The 24068-nt window shown below is 46.0% G+C and overlaps 1 protein-coding gene across 1 annotated transcript in view; it reads right to left on the bottom strand.

Annotated features, from left to right (window-relative positions):
• ALK (ALK receptor tyrosine kinase) overlaps window positions 1-24068 on the bottom strand; it is a 655077-nt gene that overhangs the window by 447575 nt on the left and 183434 nt on the right. The window contains exon 2 of the mRNA XM_044379628.3: window positions 16559-16678. Within this exon, the coding sequence (XP_044235563.2) occupies window positions 16559-16678 (120 nt within the window). The remainder of the gene's footprint in view (window positions 1-16558; window positions 16679-24068) is intronic.

The following is a 24068-nucleotide window of genomic DNA, read 5'->3' as shown; positions in this document are numbered from 1 at the left end:
GTTTCAGTGAAGGGTTCAGCCTTAAGCCATCTAACCACAGAGGCAGGTCCACACCCAAGGGAAGGTGTGGGAAATGAATTCACTGAGCCCCAGCTGTCTGCCAGAGAATATGCGAGGCGCTCTTCCTATGTGACTACATTTAATCTACAGAACAACACTGGAAAGTAGATGATGTCTTCTCTCTACAGATGCGGAAATAGAGGCTCAGAAAGTTCACTCTACTTGCCCAAAGATCAAAGGATCACCCTAAGGCAGAACCAGAATGTGACCCAAGGCTAGATAATGATGAAGATCTAGGCATTTCTCATCTCGTCTCCACAGTTTCAAATCTCAATCCAGGGCCAACAGAGTAGATTAAAGAATATATGAGACACCTGTGAAGTGTTATATTTTGGTTATTACTAGACCCAAAGTCTGCGGCCTCTTCATATCTGCAAAGGCTTGTCCTCTACTCTCAGGGAAAAGATTTAGATTTCCTCTCTGGCAGGCCTATTTTGCAAAGTGACCATGACCTTCAAAAAACTCCAGACATCTCAACCTTATTTTACCTATCAGGACCCAGGAGAATCTAACCATTGAAAAACAGCAATGAGAAAAAGACATACTTTCCAGACGCTGCTGATCATTGCCACCCACTTTCTAGTTACTTCCATCATGAAAGAAAGATAAGACAATGGAATCTTCTGGAAACAGTTCTCCTGCTGAGAGGGATATCAAGTGCTGTGAAGGGAAAGGTCTTGGTAGAGCAGCGAGGATGATTCCAGGCTTGATCCTGCACAGAGCAGCTGAAAGACACCAGCAGGTCTGGTCACCTCTCTATGCCTAGTTTTCTGCATTTGAAAAATATGAAAAAAGGAGCATATATATATATTATTATATATATATATATATATATATATATATATATATATATATATATGGCTTCTGCACAGCCAAGGAAACAGTCAAAAAAAACAAAGAGGCAGCCCACGGAATGGGAGAAGATATTTGCAAATGATACTACAGATAAAAGACTGGTATCCAAGATCTACAAAGAACTTCTCAAACTCAATATACGAGAAACAAATAAACAAATCATAAAATGGGCAGAAGATATGAACAGACACTTTTCCAATGATGACATACAAATGGCTAACAGACACATGAAAAAACGTTCAAAATCATTAGCCATCAGGGAAATTCAAATCAAAACCACACTAAGATACCACCTTATGCCAGTTAGAATGGCAAAAATTGACAAGGCAAGAAACACCAATTGTTGGAGAGGATGTGGAGAAAGGGGATCCCTCCTACACTGTTGGTGGGAATGCAAGTTTGTACAGCCACTCTGGAAAACAGTGTGGAGGTCCCTTAAAAAGTTAAAAATTGAGCTACCCTATGACCCAGCCATTGCACTACTGGGTATTTACCCCAAAGATACAGACGTAGTGAAGAGAAGGGCCATATGCACCCCAATGTTCATAGCAGCATTGTCCACAATAGCTAAATCATGGAAGGAGCCGAGATGCCCTTCAACAGATGACTGGATTAAGAAGTTGTGGTCCATTTATACAACGGAATATTACTCAGCTATCAAAAAGAACGAGTTCTCAACATTTGCTGCAACATGGACGGCACTGGAGGAGATAATGCTAAGTGAAATAAGTCAAGCAGAGAAAGACAATTATCATATGGTTTCTCTCATCTATGGAACATAAGAACTAGGAAGATCGGTAGGAGAAGAAAGGGGTAAAGAAAGGGGGGTGATCAGAAGGGGGAATGAAGCATGAGAGACTGTAGACTCTGAGAAACAAACTGAGGACTTCAGAGGGGAGGGGGGTGGGGGAATGGGATAGGCTGGTGATGGGTAGTAAGGAGGGCACGTATTGCATGGTGCACTGGGTGTTATACGCAACTAATGAATCATTGAACTTTACATCAAAAACCAGGGATGTACTGTATGGCGACTAACATAATATAATAAAAAAAATTTTTAAAAAAGAAGACAATTGCTTTTATTTCAAAAAAAAAAAAAAAAAGGAGCATATACCTTCTATCGTGCCCTGTCTCTGAAGGTCAGTGATTCTACAGGGCCAATACAACCAACCTACAGACCACCAGTCATTTTTACTCTGCCTACCTCTAAATGGGGGCTTTCTGTCAGAAGCAGATTCCCCATGAAATGAGGCTGAAAGTGCATCACACTCAATGGGGACTCAGTTTACCTCAAGATCCTCAAAGAATTAAGAAGAAACGTTCAGGTAAGACTGTTCCTGGGTGAATAAGTGTGCATGTGAGTGTGTGTGTCTTTGTGTGTGTGTGTTTATGAATTTTTATCAGTTTGTACCTATATTCTGAAACCTTCCAGGGTATGATTCACATTTCAAAAACTGAATTCATTAACAGTTAGCTTGAAGGCATTGTTCTAGTATAAAAGGCAGCCATTCAGAAGAATGTTACAGAAACAGATGAGAAAACCCTGTGGTGGCCCTGCCCAGAGAGATGCCCAGCTCCCTTACCAAACGCCCTTGGCTGCAGAGGAGTTGGCAATGACCACACGCTGAGCCTGAGGGGGGATGTCTAGCCTGTAGGAATGTGGGAGACTACCCAAGCAGTCATGCCAAGGCCTGTGCGGAGGAAGCTGCCTCAGCTAATCAGCAGAGATGGGGACCTTCTCAGGCTGAGCTGCATGAAGGAGATTCCATGAAAGTTCCAGGTACCATCTACAACACCACATAGAGGTGATGGGGAGACATGCTGTCCTTTGGCCACTCAGGTCTTCTCTTGGGTGGGCTTAGAAAATCCAACAGTCCTCCTTTGTAGACTGACCCAGACTCACCTCAGGCTCCAAAAAACTCCTTTGGGTCAAGGCCTTTTGTGCCTCCTTGATTCTGACTCTGGAAACCCAGAGACCTCCCATTCGTTTCCTCAGTCACCACGAGTTAATTTCAAGAGAGGGGACCAGCAGCCTCTAGTTTTTTAGATTTTCTTTCCAAGGCTGGCTGGTTTCCAGCATCCTTAAGAGCCACTGTCCTAGGGCAGGTCCACAGGAACCCACTGGCTGATGTCTCGCACTGTCAGCCCGCCATGAGTTTTAGAAACAAATACTGCAGAGTGAAAAGTAGAGTCATATAAAAGAGATGAAAGCCATGTTTATCAATCCTATGATACTTCACCCTTCTTTCCTTTTTTCTCTTCTCATGAGTGTTTCAGAAATCAAGCCTGGGGTCAGACGTACGTTCTTGGCTCTGACAGCACCGGGTACGCGTGTATAGAGGAGCCCTAAGGGGAGGACCTCCCCGAAGCCTGTGGGAAGTATCTTCATAATTTACAATATTTACTGAGGGCTTACTGTGTTCAGACACAGCATGTCAGGCCCCTTACATCATTATCTTATTTGATCCCTATGAAGTGGGCAGGGTTCTTCCTCTCACTTAACAGATGAATACCCTGGGCTTAGAGCAGCAAAGTTACAGCTGAGTTAGATATGAAGTGACTGAGTGGGCTTTCACTGACCTGCCTCCTTCCTGGGACCCTGAGACTTTGATGTCAGTGTCGCATGAACAGGGAACTGTGAACTAAAAAGGCAGCAGAAATAGCTGCCCTCTTTCAGAGCCACAGGCAAGAGGAAGGGTCGAGACCTGCAGTGAGGCGGGTCAGGAACTGGGCCCGTGGCGAGACAAGTGGGGCCAAGCTAGAGGCAGGACAGGAGCCGGAGCATCGAGCTGCCCTTGAGGGAGTTGGAACTGGGGTGCCCTCAGTGAGGCCTGAGTCAAAGGTCATATTTCTAAGATCCAAGCCTTAACCCGCCATGGGTGTGTTGACTCAGGAAGCCAAGGCTACACGTGCAGTAAGGCCTGGGGCTCAAAGTTCCCGTCTAGGTTTCCTAGCATCTTCTGGAATAACTGCTGTGTTTCTTCATTAGGGCTTGGGGTCAGAGTTGAGGGAACTGAGGGTGGGATGGGCAAGGTTTCTAGGACCATCAGGGGCCCATGAGAGAGTTTACCCAACTGGATACCCAGCCATGGAATCTGCATCTGAAAACAGAACCATCAGGGTGGCTGCTAGTTTAACATATGGCAACAGGACTGTGATTTTGTCTTGGGGTTATTTTCCTATTTGACTGCCAGGATGCAGATGGCCTTGATGTTGGACCTGACATTCCTCACTTGTTAAATGGTGGTCTCTGCAGTCCCACCCAGCCCTACAATCTTCTCCTATGTATCTATGCCCATAGGTCTTATTCATTAACTGACCTTAATATCATCAGGATTGTTTCTCGGGGATAGAGCACAAGACCTGAGATCTGACTCCAAGTCACTCTCTCCCTCTCTCTGAGCACTGGCCATCTCAGTGATCAGACTAACTTCCCAGAACTGCTAGAAGGACTCAATGGAGTGATGCAAGTGCTGGGAATAGAGAAATTCCCAACACACATTAGCTGATTCAGAATTTGTACAGCCATGTCCTTTCTGAGCACCGTTTCTTGTTTACTCTGAGAAATAGTATTTACGTGAGCCATTTTACCTGATGGCAGATGACCATTGCTTGGTATTGTGTTGTTCCATGTGAAGGTTGGCATGTCTACCGCTAGGTGATATTCACAGAATTAAAGGCTATTAGAACTTGAAATGACATTTGAGGTCAACTGCTTCTCCCACTGGACAGGTGAAAAAACCAACACCCAGACAAGGGAAAAGACTACCCCAGGCTCATGCAGCTGGTCAGAGGGTCCTTCCCACACAGTCTGGAGGGCACTTCTCCTGGCTGTGGAGGCGTTTTTGAATGCCATCCTCTCCGGGCAGCACCATGCTCGGGCCAGGCTGAAAGTCAGACTTACTGAATCACCAGCTCTCGCTTCCTCAGGTTTGGCTTACTGGCACATTTAAGCCATGGCTAGACTGCTTCAAGGATGGCATATATAGATGCCAGAGGAGTCCTGATGAGCCTGGATTGCGTATTCAACAAAGATCCACACAAAGCATCATGCACGTGTGACAATTGTCTTATGAGTGGCCTTTAGACATCATATAACAGAGCTTCATGTTTGAAGCCGCAGCTTGTTATACAGAGCTCCAGAAACCAACATTCTCAAAACACTGGCAGTCCTTGAGGGTTGTACCCAGCTCCAGGGAAGTCCCTTGGCTGCCACCAATCCTGAGGCACAAGGTGGAATCACCTTCTTTTCTCAAGGGATTCTCCAGAACTTCTCAATCATTGACCCTCTGGGTGATGAGGGACCTTTGGGACCATGTGACACGAAGAGACAGAGGTCCAGAGTGAGTACAGATGAAAGTGGGTGGGTTGCAAAGTTGGTAGTAAAATCTGGTTCCTAACTATTATTATTGTTCTCAGCTCTAACAAAAAACGAAAATAATACCTTCAACAATTAGGAAAATTCTCAAAAATTTAGACTGTGTTTTTCTGGAATAAGCTAGCAAAAACATACATGGCTTGGTTTCAAATATCTGCCAACGATTCGACGGCTCAAACTGCTTCCAGTAAGGCTTTCTGGCTTCTCCCATCCTAGATGTACTCTCCCGCCAACACGCTGCTTTTTGATGGTTGCTGGAAGCTCTGAGCCAGAAAGTAGGTCTGTGCATAGGCAGAAGCTATGATAAGAACAAAAGGAGGAAAGGCAGGGGCCTAGGAGTGAAAGGGGGAGACCACTAGAGAATTCTTGGAAATTTCCAAGCTCTGGGCTCATTAGCGTTATGCTTTTGGGCAATTCATTTAACCACCCAAGTCTTGGTTTCCTCACGTATGAACGTGAGAGATTTATCACAATAATGATGCTGATAAACGTAATAATACCTGCAGTGACGATCAAATAAGGGAATGAATGTGGGCGCGCTTTCTTAATTAGGAAGGACTGGGACTATACAAGCATGTCTTTCCACCTTGGTCGCGCTATGCCTCAGATTTATCACCAGGAGCCCTGGAATGAGCTGGACTGAGTTGACCTCGGAGGATCCAGGGAGACACTGACTAGAAGAGGCATCTTTCTACCTTGTTCTGTTTGATATCAAAACCTCAGCAGGCGCCAGGCTGTCTGGGGAATACTTAGGTGCATAGACACTGCACGGGATCAGGCTGCTCAAGGTGAAGGCGTGGCTCTGTCCCTTTACTCGCTGCATACGGGGGGCAAATTATCTACTCCCTCTGCCTCGATTCTTTCATCTGTAAAATGGGGATGAAAGCAGGGGCCATGTGAGGAGGATTAAATGCAATGTGCATAACAAGTGCCCAGGATGACAGTGAGTGGCATACACCGATTATTATATTTGGCCGTCACTGCTGCTCTGCAGGTGGCCCCAGGGGTCAGCCGGGGCAAAGGGAGCTGAACAGGTGCGTGTCCAGCACTGAGGGCAGGAAGCTTGAACTGTGTCTAGCCGTGTGGGAACTCCTCACTCAATCCTTACTTTTCAACCCACTGATCTAACTTTCCTTTGGAAGTGAAGTCACACTAGACCTTGAGTAAGAAGAGCTGTGTTCTAGACCCTGGCTCTGTGCTGTGACCTCAAGCAAATCATTTAGCCTCCCAAGTCCTCGATGTCCTCATCCGAAAAATGAAATGGTGGAATGAAATGATTCTCAGGTCTCTTCCATCTCTACCATTTTAAGACCAATTTCCCTCTTTGGGCAGATGGCCAAAACAAGCTCTCTAACTTGGCTCTAGCAGCTGGTCAGCAGAACCCCAAGAGTCCTGACTTCCAGCCCAGGCTTGAATGATTAGGGGCTTCTCCTCCCCCTTGCTGCGTTATCTCCTAAAGGGGCACTTAGCCCACTAGTTACCTTTGATATTAATCTTCCAGATGCCACCAACATCTGGTCACTTACTTCATCATAAGACTAAGTACCAAACCTAGCCCCTGCCTGCCCCCCCCTCCCCACCCACAACCACTACTCATTTGTCTTGGGGCCCCAGAACTGAAATCATTCACTTCATTCCCACCAGTTCACTCCCTAGAATGCATCTGGGAACCAATCACCCAATTCAAGACATCTGTTTAGTTCACTTATAATCAAGCTGCAGCAAAGAAGGGCCAAGTCTCCTTCAATCAATCAATTACATAAACACAGCCACAAAAGAGGCTCAAAGAGGGTGCGTGTACAAGCATGCCCAGGATGGTGGCAGATAGGCACAGAAAGCTTAGTTCTCATTTCTCTCATCTCTGGCCAAAGCAATGTTGTGGATGGAAGAAATGGGACTCGGCTCTTCATCCCAGAACAGAAAATTGAAAATAATTAAAATCCCAGGCATTCTGAAGCTAACCAGCCCAGCCCCCTCATTTTACAGATGGGAAAACCAAGCCTCAGGAGGATGATGTGACCTGGCCAAAGTAGCAGAGCCCAGGGTCTGGGGAAGTAAGAGAGCTGAGACCAGAACCCAGATTGGACTTCCAGTCCAGTTCTTCGCCTGTGATCCCCAGAAGTGTTCATGTAGAACGTGGAGACTCTAACAAAACGCAGCAGACCCCACAGAACACGGTGAAAGCTTAGTAGTTTGCCCACTGCTCAGCATGCCATCCATACAGATGGGATCGTCCCTAAAAGCAGAAGGTTGGTGGAGAGCTCTGAGCAATGTGGCACCCATGATAACCAGAGGAGGCTGATGGTCATGCGGGCTCTCAGCCTCAGAACGTGTGAAATGATCCTCCCCACTTACTCTTCTTGTCTCTAATGACGAGGATCTGCTGGGTGTTGGAGGTTACCAACCATGGGGTTCCTCCCTGATACCAATCTCAAAACACAGACCGATACTAGGCTGCCCTGGCATGGACTCTGTGCCCTCCGGGGACTCTCAGTCCAGGGCGAGGAGGTGGACTTCTCACGCCTGACTCTCACAGCTGGCAGACATGGCGGCGCCATGATGACACAGAACAAGAGACTTTCCGCCTGGGAGGACCAGAGGCTCACAGAGGAGGCGATTTTAGGGCTGCATCTTGAAGAACGAAAATATTTGGACATGGTACAGGTTTCAGCTAGAGAATGTGTTAAGAACAGAGGAAGGAGTGAGGTTATTCCAGGCAGGTGGGGAACTCATAGTGCTTCTTCTAGCGTAGTTGTATGAATTTTGAAGCTGGGCTGCATAGGATTAAATCCCAGCACGGATAGTATCATGGTTAAACGTAAAGTGCTTTCAGGTTCCAGAGGGCAAGACAAGGGGTTTAAAGAGTTTTAAGGAAGAACTTTCTAGCAAAGTAGAGCCAGGCCACCAAAATGCAGGCTATCGGCCTCTCACTGGAACGGGTCTCGCTCCTCTTCAGGAGGTGTTAGCGAAGCACCTGCGTTCTGGCACGTGGAACTCTGTCCTCACAGTCAGTCCTTACAGCGATGCTGTCAGTTAGGAATCATGACCATTCCCATTTTTCCAATGACAAACAGAACCAGGGAGTGGTTATTGGCTGAAGGTAGTGAAACACACAGGAATCAGAGCTGGAAACAAATTCCACATCTCAGATCCCAACTTGATCTTCTTCCCCACCGTTCTGTGCTCTGCTTTCGGACAGAGGCTGGAAGAAGGCTTGCCTGGATGTTACAGAGGACATTTAAATAGGCAACAAGGAGGTGAATATTTGGAAGTCCCAAATCTAGTCCTACTGTCTCTGGACCCCAGATCTTGTTTTTAAGATACTCTTCATGTGATCGTGAGGTAACAAGACTGGCCCCGGCTGTGGGTCCTTCCACACCAGGATGGTATGGACCCTATACTGATGCAACCTGTAGGACATCATGAACCTGCTGGATGGATGGAGACCTGAGGACCTAAAGTGATGACATGGATAAAGCGATAGACAGGAGTGACACGTGAGGAAATGCTTTGCAGCCCAAGTACTGAGAACGTATGAACCATTGCCCACACATCTGCTATGGAGGCTTAGATGTGGGCTCTTCGAAGCAGATGACCTGGATTTGAATCTCAGCTTTGCCACTAGCTCTGGGCAGACTGCTGACCTCTCTGGGCTTAGTTTCCTCATCTTAAGATGAGGCTATTTGACCAGACTACTGTGGGCCCTGACAGCTCACAATTTCTAACAAACCAAATCATTCTAGGCATCTACTCAAATGGACTGGGTAAAGTTCCATTAATCTGAGGTCTCCTCTGGCATACATTTTTGCATCTGAGGTTGCTCTTGACAAAACATTTCATTTTAAAAGGATTTCCTCTCATTTTTCTCACTCTTGATCAGTCACTTTCCTGCATATGTTTTGGACACATGTCTTTTTGGGCTGGTTAGGAATGCTCTGTATACAATATCTCAGACATCCCAAAGCTGTCAAAACAAAAACTCCTCAGCTCACTCACATCTGCTGAATATGCTTTTTTAGATTGAGGAGAGAAAAAATAAGCCTGCCCAAAGTAGTTAATGTCATAGCTTTTAATTCTAAACCAAAGTATGTCCAACCCAGAACCTGCTTTCCCTTTAGACCTCTGTCTTTCCTGAAACGAGTCAATATGACTTTAGGAATAAGAGGGCTGGTGAGAACATCCCTACCCTTTACTAAAACAGAGATCCTCATGGGCTCTGGGTTGGGAACTGAGAGAGCCGAGTAAACTCCTATTTTGCCCCTGGATTTTTTGGCAAATGCTGCTATTTCATCTAGTGTATATTTATCAAGAACTCAACTGAGTACAAAACACTGGCTTAATCACTGGAAATGCAAAAGGGAACAAAATGTGGACTCCTTGACCTCCAAGAGCTTACAGTCTCAGAATCGTGATGATTCAGGGCCACACATGACCAAGATAAGTCACACTAACAAGTGTGACATCAGAAATATAAAGTACTGCAGAAAGACATTATACAACTTTCCTTGGTGAGAAAATGGGGACAGAGTGAGTTCTTCAACCTTGCAGGCTGTTCTAATTTGGGGTTAATGCAGTCACCAGCTGCTGGGTGGGAATGCTTACTGTATGATTTCCAAAAAGAAGCTCTACTAATCTAATAGACATATTATGTCTTTGCTAAAACTGAGAAGTCTTATTTCCCAAGCAAATCTTCCTATTAGGTTTGATGGATCATCAGACCCAGGGATACTGCACGCATATACAAAAGAATCATACAACAAGCATTTAAGAAGCGCCTTTCAGATGATGTTTGGGACTATCTTAGACCTATGATAAAAGTGAACTAGGGTAGAATCTCTATGAGGAGCAGGGGCAAAGAGCTTGGCAAGTTGTAGACACTCACTGGACGAGTAAATGTATGATAGATAGATACATAGACAGACAGATGATAGATAAAAGTGACTTATCATCTTTTTTTTTTAATTTCCTCATTGGTCTTGGGGTTCGAGGCCCAACTGAGCTGTCCCCATCTTCAGAACACCCAGCTTCCTATTAGGCCCTCCTTTCCTATGTTTCAGAGAGCTTTGAACATGCCTCTGTTTCTGCACCTGTCATACAGCAGGCATGCCTGCCTCTTCCTTGAGAGTTCTGAATGGAAGGGGGTGTGCCCTATTTGTCTTTATCACTGCTATGCCTAGAGCAGAACCAGACAAGCAGTTGGTATTCAAAGAATGTTTATACCCATCCTCCCATTCTCTGTGGTGTCAGAGACACAGAAAGGGGGAAATGCTGCAGGCAGGTAGGGATACAGAAACTACCCTCAGTGGGGAGGTCGAGATTAGACTGGGCATCAGGGAACCACCTGCTCAGGCAGGATTGCTGAGACCATGTTAGCAGAAGGAAGAATATGGGGACAGGCCTGAGTGATCCTTTCTACATTTGTCCGTCTCTATCTCTGTGCGTCTCTGTCTCCATTCCCTCACCTGTCTCTTTCTTTTCCTTTTGTCAGTGCCCTTCCCCATGTCTGTGACAATTGCTTTATCTTGTTTGTTTGTTTTTTAGAGAAAGAGAGAGGGGGTGAGGGACAGAAGGAGCATCTTAAGCGAGCTCTGTGCTGAGCTCCATGTCAAGCTCTGCACGGGGCTCAATCTCATGACCCTGAGATTATGACTTGAGCCAAAATCAAAAGTTAGACACTTGAGGGATTGAACCACCCAGGCGTCCCTGTGACAACTGTTTTAAATGGTTCTCTTTTGACTTGCTTTTCTTGCCTTTGTGTCACTTGGTCAATCACTCTTTTACCTTTTAATCCACCTGTTTCCTTTCTGCTTCTCTTTACTCAATCTGCCACTAACGGAGAGAGAAACTGTTGATATTTATTGAGTGGACCTGTCTTCATTTTAAAGATAAGGGATATGATTAAGTGGAGCATTTTAAATAAATCTTTTCTTGAAACACCTAAGCCATCTGCTTTTTATGTAATTTTCATGGATTGGGTTCACTGGCCCCTGGCAGGTCAGCAGTCCTCAGACGTACCCTGTTCTTGGTGGCGTATGACCGCCAGCACTGCTGTACCCCTTGGGACTCAGTCTTTTTGGTGAAGGAAACCACAGGCCTTGTGCTCATCGTGTTGTAGATTACAATACAAGAGTATGGACTAGGAGAGAACTTGACTTCCCAGTTCAGTGGAGCAGGGTGGAAAGAGAACACAAAAGGGCCTAGCCTGTCAGGGCAGAGGAATTGTTAAGAAAGCTTTCAACCATGACACTGGTCCACGAGGGAACTGAGAGCTGCTTTTCACTGACACCAGGCCCTTGAGGGCGGAATAGCTGATCACGTCCAGCCACATTAAATATGTAATTTCAGAAATGTGATCAAACGGACTTCCTGCGAGAGCTACGAAGCAAATCCCACAAGAGGCTTGTGGGCCTTTCTGTTTTCCATTTTTGATTCTGTGGTAGGTTAATTTTTTTTTCTTGAGAGAGAGATATGTTTAATTTACCCAGTGTTTTCAATCAAAGAAACTGATACATTAACAGCACCGGTGATGGTGGTAGTGGCAGCAGGGAAAGTAATTAAAAAGCCTAATTTTTCTTTCTTTCCAATAGCACCAGTCCTTAAATTGGATGGGTCTCCATGGGCTTGAAAACAGACAAAGTTTTAATAGAACTTTTATTTAAAGTCCAACAATGGCTTTTTGTGTCCTGACGCTGGGTGTTAGGAGGAATCTTTCTTTGCCAGGAGTCCACGATGTAGACATTGGGGGGCTGGAGGGATGAAGGACTGTATTACTTTCTCAGGGCTGTCATAACAAAGTCCTGCAAACAGGGTGACTTGAAATAACAGTCATTTATTCTCGCACAGTTCTAGAGGCCAGGAGCCCAAAATCAAGGTATTGTCAGGGCTATGCTCTCTCTGACAGCAGTAAGGGAGTTCTGTCCCATACTCTTCTCCCAGCTTTTGGTGGTTGCTGGCAATCCTTGGCATTCCTTGGCTTGTAGATACATGACTCTAATCTCTGCCTCCATCATTACATGGTGTTCATCCTGTGTGTCTGTGTCTATGTCTCTGTTTTCGCTTCTCGTAAGGACCCAGTTATATTAGATTAGGCCTCCTCTAATGCAGTATGGACCCAAATTGATTATATCTACAAAAACCCTATTTCCAAATAAGGTCATATGCACAGTTACTAGAGGTTAGGACTTCAAAGTATCTTTTGGGGGGGCACAATTCAACCCATAACAGGGACCACAGTCCCTGGTAGGGAACACAAGAATGCCCACAGTGTCTACGTTTGGGAAGAGATGAATTAACTGGCCTGCCTGGGATAGCCACAGTTTGGGGACATCAAGTCTCGGTTCTACAGCTGCCTAGATCTTGGGTATGAGACTGGTCACTCAGTCCAAACACCAGGTAGTCTAGGAAATGAGAGCCCTCTCCATGGAGGGAAGACTTCATCTTTGAATTAACTCTGTGTTATAGTAGAAAGAGCACTCTAACTTGGAGTCAATCTGGGTTCAATCTTGTGTAACTGCTGTCCTGCTCCATAATAGGAGCATGTTAATAAAATTCTTTGGCCCTCAGTTGACATTCTTATGGACATGGGATATAAAATAATGGGACATAAGACATGGGATATAAAATTCGTAACAGGCTTCAGTGAGAAAGAGGTGTGAAAGAGTTTTGCAAAGTATCAACGTTTTTGTTTTTCAGTAAGTAAGAACTCTCTTTCTCCTCCTCATCTGGGGCAGAACCTTTGGTTATATTACGTTGTACATGTTGATCTTCTTCTTCCCACACCCAGAGTGGGCAAACATGAGTTAAAGTGGGCAGGACACCATCTGCTTCTGGAGCTCTAGAATTGAAGGTAATACAGCCCCCAGTGGCCTCAATCTCTTCGCACCTGGAGTGACCGGGTGGAACAGATTTTTATCTGGGTGGGTAGTGAGAGCCCAGTCCTCTAGCCAAGACTATAAATAAGTCTTAAGGCATGAGAGATGATGATAAAAGGAGGAAAAAAAAAGTCTTTCTTTAGATGCCCCCACCTCCTTCAAAGCCTTAGGGCAGGAATGTGTAGCTCTTTGCTTGTCAATGATGAAATTAGCGGGCTGCCGTCCTTCGAGACAAGAAGAAAGTGCTGGAATCGGATACCAAATGCCACTGAAGAGAATATATTTTACACAACATAAAAGGACCCAACGTAAATTAGGAGAAATATGGGAAGACTTCAAAAAGGTAGGTCAAACTTTTTCCTCAAGCAGATAATTACAGGCTGGGGGTGAGTAAATCTTGTTAGCCTCTCTCCACCTCTCCCTTTTCATAAAACATCGGTGAAAAGAAAGCCACACTCAATTCAGGACTGGACAGCCTGCCTGAGAGGGCCGGCCGGCCGCCATCCGTCACAATGCCTGTGGGCAGGCTGTTGCCACCCCCCTCTCGTTGCCCCCTCCTGTGTCCCCCCCCCCCCAGAACCCCCCGTCCCGCCTCCTTCCCAGAATGCAGGCACCAGGCTCCACCACTCAAACACCCATGTCAGCTTGCTGAGACTTGGTTACTTCTCACTGTCTGAAGAACTATCCCTTCAGGCGGCAATTTTCCAGTCAAATTTCTCTGCCCAAGTTTGAGGCCTTAAAATTAATGAAGTTGTTAACATTTCTTAAAATGTCTTTCACGGCAGTTGAAAGGTGTGGATTTATTACCAGTGAGCCTGCTGGCCTCTCTGGTTCATAGAGACATGTGGGCTGAGCCCCCACAGACGCCCTTAAGGGGACAGGAGTCTTGGCCTTCAGTGCTCTCTGTGCTCCCAGAGGCCCTTGCTATGGCAGTGGGCCTAGCTAGCTGCCTGCGGAATTATTTCTCTGGCCTCTGAGCCCTGAGAGGGCAGAAGTAAGTCTTCCCTACTATGTATTTGTATCCCCTCTGCTATCCGGCACTGGACCAGGCACAGAGAGGTGATGGTGGAGGCAGGTGGGTCTCAGCTGAATTAAATATAGTAAGATAGGCTTGGAAATGACCCCTACACTCAGTCACAGAGCCACCAACCCAAAATCAGTTCTTCCCACCCTGTGAATCAATAGCAATAATGGCATTGCCTTTCGCATCTGCATCCAGCCTTCTGGCAATGTCTGGCCAATGGTTTGCGTCCTCTCCTCTGCCTAGAAGGCAATTTGTGAGGATTCTAGGCCACAAGGAGAGTTTGAAAAGGATCTTGGGAATACTCTCGATCTACACGTTTGCCCCAAGGCAGCGTGCCACTCTGCCTCACTTTATAGTTAAGAAGAGGGAGCCCAGAGAGCAAGTAGGCGTGTCAGGGCCAAGCAGCACTAGGCAGCAGCTTAACAAACTCCCGCGGCTCTCTCCTTTCAACCTTAACCTTTTTCCGGGTGTTCTACAGAGGACAAATGCAATGTTCTCGGTGTCATGCAGTAGGCAGACCTGCCTCTTTTTGGACATTCTGCATTTTATAAAAGTTGTCATCCTGTGGAGATACTGAATGACTTTGAGAGCAAATTCAGAATGTTATCCAAAGACCGGCTGTATCACAAATCTGGTTACAAAGCAATAACGATACAAAGGACCAGATTTCAATTATTTATAGACACTTGCCCTTATCACAAAATGACACTCAATGTCTGGCTTAAATAAAATCAAGAAGTAATTCTTATCTGGAATCTTCTGACAACTACTGATCTTCCTCTCCCACTAGGGAGGCTTAGGAGCAGCAGGAAACATCCCAGCAGAGTGTAAGTCTACACCGCCCTAGGGCTTTGGATGCATCTATTTTTTTAAGTTTGAAATGAAAGGTACAGTTAATATGAACCAAGACTAGCTGCATTTATGCATGAGGGATGGTGGTGAGTGGGAGATCTCTGTTAGGTTCATTTTTAAAAGCTCAGGTCCAATGGCAGAGACTGAGCATCGGGAATAGGTAAATATGCCCAGAAGGCAATCTAGAACTTAGTGCTATACCAGGTTCATAAATACTTAATTGAATCAGACTTCACGAGTAAGTTCCATCCCTGGAAGCCTTTTATATTCATTCATCATTCACGAGCCTTTATGAGTGTCGTCTATGTGATACGAGAAAGTGGGGAACCAACGCCGCTGAGTGCCTACCCTCATGGGGTTCACTCTAGAGAAGTTCGAGAGAAAAAAAAAGTGTCCACCTGAAAATACATCAGCTCTTTTCCAAACCTGCTCTTTCCTCTGCAGAGGCCCAGCTTCTACAAGCTGTTAGAATGTTCACCGTTAGCGCAGAGAATGAGGAAACCTATACCATACAAATATGGCCTCCTAATGGCTCCTAGACCAGGATGTAGCAGGCTGAGTGGGTGGCCCCCTGGGAGCGTAAGTGAATGTAAGGAGAGAATTCTGGTTTTGTAGTTAGAGAATCCACTCTGTGTCATCTTATTAAGGTCAGTTTGTACATCTGTGAAAATGGGATGAGACCCAGCCTCCTTACTTCTGAGGTGGTTGCAGAACCACATGAGCTGAACTAATCTCTAAGAACATGTCCAAGTACCTTTAAAGAGCTACCCAAATGTAAGGAAGTCACTTCAGGGGCCCCAGAAGACCTGTGACCTTCAGAACAACAATCCTTTCTCAAGAGATCACTGTCATTAGAAACACGCATGAGTTAGAACCCTGTATCTATGTAATACATGCCCTCCTTAATACCCATCACCGGCCTATCCCAATCCCCCACCCCCCTCCCCTCTGAAGCCCTCAGTTTGTTTCCCAGAGTCCATAGTCTCTCGTGGTTCTTCTGTTTACCCCCCCCTTCATTTTTCCCTTCCTTCTCCTACCGATCTCCCTGCTATTTCTTATGTTCCATAAATGAGTGAAACCATATGATAATTGTCTTTCTCTGGAGCACTGGGTGTTATACGCAAACAATGAATCATGGAACACTACATCAAAAACTAAGGATGTACTGTATGGTGACTAACATAACATAATAAAAATTTTTTAAAAAATAAAAAAATTTAAAAAAGAAAAAAAAAATCCCTGTATCTAGAAACCACAGTCAAACTGCAAATGAGTATGGCATCTAATGACTATTCAGGGGTGTCAGGAACACTATGCACCATGAAGGCTCTGAGGTGGGACACAGCAGCAACAAAGCTGTTGGCTTCCTCTATGACAAAGAAAGCAACGGTGGGTCTGCAGAGGCCAGGCCTGGCTGGAATGTGAGCCAATGGAAGACAGAGGACACTAGAACTCACAGACCCCTTAATTATGAGGTGGTGACTGGACATCACATGTAACTATGAAAAATACACTTACCATATCGACTACGATGAGAGAGGAAAGGGAAGGAATCTTTCATTATCCACGTCAGATTCCATGCGAAAGGCTCAGGAGGAGGAGAAGGCAGGCTTGTCGGTGACTCCAAGGAGCTGCGACCTGGACATAAAAACAGAGAGAACACTGACCGTGTGCCTGAGGTGCGTCTGCTAGCTGTCACTCATACGGCTTATAGAAGAAGGTGTGTAAGGGGTTTTCACGGCACCCGCTGTAAATTAGGGGCAAAAGACTGACTACTAGTAGACTGAATGGACCTCAGCACCTCAGTGCACATTTTCTACCAAGGCAACCACATCTAAGAAGTCTGAATCTTGTGACCAACGCCCCACCAAACATCTCTGGGAGACGAACTAGAAGCCAGGCTATTTGATGGCTTGATCTAGTAACTCTATTCAAAGTCTATTCTGCCTATAAGAATTTGTACAACTTTATATATAGAGATCTCCAATTCATCTCTTCCAGATAATGCCTCCACTCTACTTTATGCTCAGACTTGTTACTTCACCTAATGTTGTTTGCTTGGGTTATTATTGCCTTATTAATGAGAGGGTTGAAATTGCACTCAGAAGTTATGAGATTTTGACAATTATGTTATTTTCGGGGACAAAAAAAGCTAGGTGATGGGTTTTCCCACAGCCAACAGTCCAGGGAGCCACAAAGGATTAAAGTTCTGATTTGCATGAGAGAAAGAAGGGTTGAGAGAAATGGAGCAAAAGCAGCATTATTCCTTTGCTTAACAGTACCTCAAGTGGGTTTTGTGTGGTGAAAAGTAATTATAATATATCTACAAATCAAATGAACACACGTTACATGCTCTTATGCAGTTCTTCCCCGAAAATCCCCAACTCAACCACTGTTTGCTAATGTTTTATGGCAGGCAAAGCCTCTCCTGTTAAAGAAGGAACAGCTTTTCTGCTAAAGTTGAGAACCAGCCCTGTTTCGTAGATAGATGTGTAGCAAGATTGCGTGTGGGGAAAAGGGAAGGAAGGGGACTAGGATTTCTTCTGCAGCTTCCATGGGCCAGGCACTTACGCTGGCCTCTTAACCCACATAACCCACATGACATTCACAATGACTCTCTGAGATAAGCATTATTACCCCATTTTATAGATGCAACAACTGAGGCTCAGAGGGGCAAATGATGGAATCAGGAGCTGAACCCCAGTTTGCCTAGTATCAAAAGGCCATGTTCCACCATGGGCCAGCTGGTTTGGTACTCAAACATAACTCTTAAGCCACCTGGAGGGACTTGGTGAAGACAAAGAGGAGGAAGAAGAGAAAGAAGAATAGGAAGGAGCAGTAGAAGCCTTTTTCCAGCCTGTCTGCTTTGTAATTTCTTCCAGATCACCTTCTGCAGCAGCTCCTCCAGGCCCTATTCTCCTGCCTCCAACCCCTTGTCGCCTCGACCCTTCTTCACATGCTTTGGGGAAATAACTGTGCTGGGTGACCATGGCAGCCTTGTGTCTCCAGGCCCCTCCACTGTGTTGTCGGCTGGCTCCCTGCAGCTAGAACAGGATGGACATTCTGTGGTCACCTTCCTAAAGGAGACATCCTTATCTCTGCCTTCCAAAGATTTGAGTTGGAAGGGCTGGCTCCTGAGTACCTAGAAAGGGTTTTTGACTTTTCTCCTCCATCTGATCTAAAGAAATCAGAATTGAATTGGCTGGCGCCCAGAGCCATCTTTCTGGTAACGTTTCTACATATGGCTCAGGGGAACATGGGCTGAAAGGGGTCAGGAGCTCTGTTAATAAGTTTCAGAGAGAAGCTGTCTCATGTCACCCTCATGTCAGCTCTGTTTTATAGAATGGGCAATGGGGCTGAGAGACATCAGGCCCAAAACCACACAAGTCTATTTGGGGGCAGGACTGAGGTTTATCAGATTTTTAAAAAATTAATAATATGAATTGAACACATACGGACCAGGCACTATGCTAATAAGCACTTTAAACGAATGATTACATTCACTTCCCACAACAACCTTTTGAATGGTACTATTATTGGTCCTCATTTTGCAGCCAGGGAAATCGAGGCTGAGGGAAGTTAGACTCTTGGACTGTGGCCACATGGCCAGTAGGCAGGACACCAGAGCCAAGAGACCAGGTTAACCCGATGCTATAGCCCACGCTCCTTCTACCACCCTTCTGGACCCCCATAAACCAGTACGGGAGGTCCTGCAGCTCTCTTCAGGCCCCCATAGGGCGATGGCTAAGGTCAGGGGTCACACTTAGCCTGCTCCAGAATACAGCAACAGTGTGAGAGCTCTCTGACCTCATGACAGCCAAGCCCCTGCAATGACCTCCATGCGAGTAACAATCTGCTTCTCTAGGTTTGCGTCATCAACACAGCTCAAACTTCAAGTAGTTTTGAAGCAGAAGGAAGATCAAGCCTAGGCAATATTTTCCCTGTTTCCAAGTGAGGTCATTTTTCTTCCCCACACAGTTTGGGAATGGTACTAACTTCTTCCTGGATGAGAAGCACCAAATGGATGGCACTAGACTTCAGGAAGCACTTAGGAATCTATGCGTGGGCACAGAATGGCAGATGACTTTTCATATGGATAAGGGCCAGGATATATACTGAGGGATAAAAAATATCTGAAATCATTCAAAAGAAAGGGCTCCGAGGGCTGAGTCATGACCCAGCAAGGAGCCAGAGGCATCACTGTGGGTCATCCCTAAAATAAGCTTAAAGCATTTTCTATCCCCAAATGCCAATAAATTGCTAGGCATCTTCAAAGAGGAAGAGCAGAGAAAACGCAGAAATACGGATGCTGCCCTTACAGGAACTCCTACAATTCTTGCCAGGAGGCTGGGCTTCCGTGGTTCCCAGAGGGAGACAGGTAGTGATTTGCTGCATGTGGTGGGGCAACCAAAAGGATGGGCCTCCTCACCTGAAAAAGTAAAGACCAAGAAACACACAACCCACATAGATGAGGTTGTTTTTGCCAAAATCTGAAGCATGACACAGATATGAGTTCTAGCCAAAGTTCACAGAATATGCATACATTTCAAATATAAAGAAGAAAGTCCTTCTGCATCTGACAAGTGCAGAGAAGTGGATCTCTGTTTCCTGTGTGTCCTCTCTTGACCCCGTCCTCACCCTCGGTGGCGAGGGGGGTTTCCAGCACACAGAAACACAGATGCCATGAGACGCAATCCGAAGCAAGACAATGGATTGATTTTGGGGGGCTTCCCTCTGAACATGTGAGGATCCAGAGTGAAATGGGCCTCATCAGCATATACGTATGGGGTGAAGGGGTGAAATGAGACCCGCCAGCTCCTGGAATCTGGAAAGAGGGGTGGAAAGGAAAGAAGAGGGGAAAGCAGGAGCAAGGAAGCTTCCAGAGGCCTACGCAAGGCTGGCCCATGACGGCCGAGACCACCGCAGGAGTGAAAAGTACGGAAATGCGCTCTGGACTGAGGGCATTATGGGTTGGCTGGAGGTAAGACTGTTTTAGGTTTGTCTGTTTGTGTTCTGGTGGTATCCTGCGCCCTTTCCAGGCACCGCAGGATGTCAGGGCAGAGTGAACCCCCCAGCCTCGAGAGGCTCCTCTGTCTGCCATAGATGCCAGGTCCATCACTGTAATACCTCCCTTGCAAACAACCGCAACCCCTCTGCCTCTTTCCTCCTTCACAGTGTCGTGAGCAGCTGAGTATGGTGGTGGGAGAGGAGGGGACCACAAGGGAAAGGCAGCACACACCATAATGCTGACCAGTCTGGCTTTGAACTCGCAAACTACTCCGTGAATTTCTCCTTGTGTGACAAGGAAATATGCTCAGCACTTTTTTTTTTTTTAACGCTGGTGGCCAGGGGGTTGGGATGTCTTTGTTTTAGTATTTGACAGTTGTTGAAAGTTGGCGAGCTTGGGCCTTTTCTCTTCTCCATCTAAACTCACTCCCAAAGTGATCTCATCCAGTTTCATACCTTTAAACACCACCTATATACTAACACTACTAGATTCACATCTCCTGGCCCAACTTCCCTAAACAGCAACATACATATCCGACTGCAGTTTGAAATCTCCACTTTGTTGCCTGATAAGTATCTCAAACGTAACACGTACAAAGCTAAACACTTGAAAGTCTTCCACTCAGGTGTTCCCATTTCAGAAAGTGATGACAAAACTCTTCCGGATGCTTAGGGCAAAACCAGGAGGAATTCTTGACTTCTTTGTTTCCCCGCCCTCACGTCAATTCCTCAACAGATCTTGCTGGCTCTCCCTGAGTTTTACCCCATTTCTCTCCCATTGCCTCTCATCCTAAAGACCGCCATACACACTCCCAACTGGCCTCCTGCTTCTACGATTATTCACTTTCAGGATGTTGTCCACACAGCACTCAGACTGTCCCTTCAGCCCTGAAACAGCTCTCGCATGGCCTGCGCTGTAGGCTAGCCCTTGACGGCCCCACACGATCTGGCCCCTGGTTCTCTCTCTGACCTCATTTCTAGCCATTTTCCCCTTGCCTGTGGATGCCAGTTCTACAGGCCTCCTTGCCATCCCTCAAATTCGCCAAGCAAACCCCCACCTCAGGGTCTTTACGTGGGTGGTTCTCTCAGCCTGGAAAGCTCCTCGTTCCCAGAGGCACATAGCCATTCCCTCTCTCCACCCAGGTCTCTGCCCAAAGGTCACCTTCTCAGAAAGATCTTCCTGATCAACCTTCCAGAAACAGCACTCCCTGTAAACCACTCACTACGCCATCACCTGCAGTCAGTATTTCTTACAGTTACATCCGCTTGTTTACTGTGTATCTCCTGCACTAGTCGCAGATACATCCCCGTGCCTGGCACAGAGTAAGCACTTGGTAAGTATTTGTCAACTGCATGAAACCAGAGTCCTAGAGAAAACTATTCACTCTGGCGCTTACTCGCTGCTGGACTTCATGCTAATCACATACTCTGTGGAACCTCCATGTCCCCAAAATGCTAAGACCAAGAATAATGTATGTTTTACCAACCCTCGGGGTTTGTCAGGGCCCGATGAGCTAACGCGTGCATGATCCACTCGTTAAATACCATTTATGCCACTCTCGAAGTTTTACGCTTCTTTCTGCTTCAGAATCCAAAATGAATGGGCATCTTGGTTCCTTTCCTATGTCTGGGGATCTCAGACACAATGTCCAGAAATCAAAAGTGCTCCCAAAGAGCTGTTTCTGTATTATTCACCAGTTAATTATTAACTCTACCAACTGTCCACAAACTTTACAACTGCCAATATCTTTATTTCCAGTCTTTATTTTACATGTCTCGCTGCGTGTCTATTTATTCCTAAGCCAATGTACATAATATAGTAAATACATCATACTCACCTCAGTATAAATAATAAAGAGCTATTTGTGTGTGATGGTTATTTATATAAATGCCCTGGGTTCACTAGCAAGCATGTTTTACAAACCTACATCAATAAAATGTAAAAATGCTTCTATTCTAAACACTCCTTGGAACCGTTCCTGCCTTGCTTCACACACGTTTTACTTATTTATTTTCCTTCCGACAATAAAACAATCAGTGACAGCCTGCTAGTGTTCCTCCCTTCTTTGAAAACACACTTAATAATGCATTCTTTTACAATGATTTTGTGTCACACAAAGCAAAGCTTAATGTGGTCAAATAAATAGTGGTCCTAACGTCGAATGGTGGTGGTGAGCAGACCCAGCAAGGCAGGGCACGCAGGGCAGGTCTCCCGGACTGCTTTCTGGCCGCCGGAGGGAGTGGATTCCTTACTCACCGGGCTGAGCCCGCACCTGCCTAGCCCAAGAAACCCTCCCCGTGAATTTGCATGTCTACTGGAGTCAGCGGTGACGGCGGAGTTGGAACAAGCAGTTCATCTAGTCTGAACAACAGAGATGTGATTTTCAGAGAGAAGACAGAGATGTGCAGATGTGTCCTTTGTCCTAAACACACAGACCTCCCACACCTTCGCTAGGCCTGGAAAATGAGGGGGTTGAATCAGCTGTTCACGAAGGTCCTCTCCAGTTCACACATAACTGATTTGCCACGGTTTGCTTTCACATTTCCTTCCAGCTGGCTCATTCAGAGAGGGGCTATTAGTGTCAGGGGTGGAATTTGAATGGAACTCAACGGCCCCCATTCCACCTTGTCTTTCTCCAAGCTCCACTCCCACTCTGCTAGGAAGGTTTGCGCTCTTTCTTCGCAGCTCAGGTCCTGAAGCAAAAATTATCTCCCATAATAGTCTCTTGTACTATTGAAAGCCAGTTCCAACACATGTGTTTTGTCTCTCCCCAACCCCAAAAGGATTCGTGTGTAACTGCTGAGTTCATTCAGCGGTGAACCACATTTGTCAGTCGGGAAAAGCAGGCATTAAGGAATACTGAGGGAATATAAAGGAAATTATTAGGCTGGTCCCTGCCCTTGAGGAGATGGTTACCTGCAGGGTATACTAGACCCACACCAAAAAGGGCATCACAGAGGTTTCTGCGAAAACGGCTAAAATGTGTAAAGTTGAAGCCTTCCTGCTTCTGCTACTACCGTACTTTCTCGGCTGTATTCTCCACTCAATCCTTTCACATTCTGTGATCTCTAGGACACATGTCTTCAAGCTTTGGCCTAAACTGCTCTCTGCCTAGAACATCCTTCCTTAAGCACTGTCTTCCTAAACCCTGCCCTTCCTTAAAGGTCCAAACCAAATCCCTCCCTCTCCGAGGTTGCCCATCTTCCCTGAGCCTGAGCCCCATCCAAGCAGTTGAGCTTGGATTCAGAATGGACCGACACAAAATGGACCGTCCCATGTCCAGCTCTCTGCTCAGCAGAGAGTCTGCTTCTCCCTCTCCCTCTGCCCCACCCCCTTGCTCATGCATGCTCTCTCTCTCCCTCTCTCCCCCACTCAAATAAATAAAATCTTAAAAAAGAAAAAACTCAACTGGGCCCTCCTGCCTCATTGACCACCAAGATGAATTGCCATTCAGGATAGTGGTGTTTAGATCCTTTATCAAATGTTGCTCAAACTACCTTGGTTGTTCATAACAGAGGATAATATGTTGATTTCACCCACAGATCTCAAGCCCACAGATTTAGAAGAAATTGGGGAAAACTCATAAGGGCTGTTGTTCGGTCTCATGTAGGACATTCTTCCTAGAGTCAAGATTAGGGTCAAATCAGGGGCACAGACCCCAGGTAGATCCCAATCAGTTGGGATACCATGTTTATCTAGGCCACTAGGGACTCCTAATTCATGGTCAAAGCCAGCTGATGAAGGCACTGTGACGTTGGATGTTGCCCCTTCAGAATTTGTGTTCTAAGCTGCTACATTTTGACCTATCTAGAGATGACCTCAGCATCCCAAGCAAGTGCTCAGGACTGGCCTGTGAGCCCTACAATGCCTTCTCTTGTCCTTCGATCCCTGTTCCAAGTATACTTGGTCACTGGTCCTCCCTGTCTATCCAGGGTAGGCTCGCTGGCTTTCGGTCACAGAGGAAGACCAACTGGCATTTATACTAATCCACTAGAGCAACAGGGTATCATTCTCCAGGTA

Source organism: Ursus arctos, unplaced genomic scaffold (genome assembly GCF_023065955.2).
Source record: "Ursus arctos isolate Adak ecotype North America unplaced genomic scaffold, UrsArc2.0 scaffold_8, whole genome shotgun sequence".
NCBI classification, from domain to species: domain Eukaryota; kingdom Metazoa; phylum Chordata; class Mammalia; order Carnivora; family Ursidae; genus Ursus; species Ursus arctos.
This window is presented reverse-complemented; position numbering and strand designations above follow the sequence as displayed.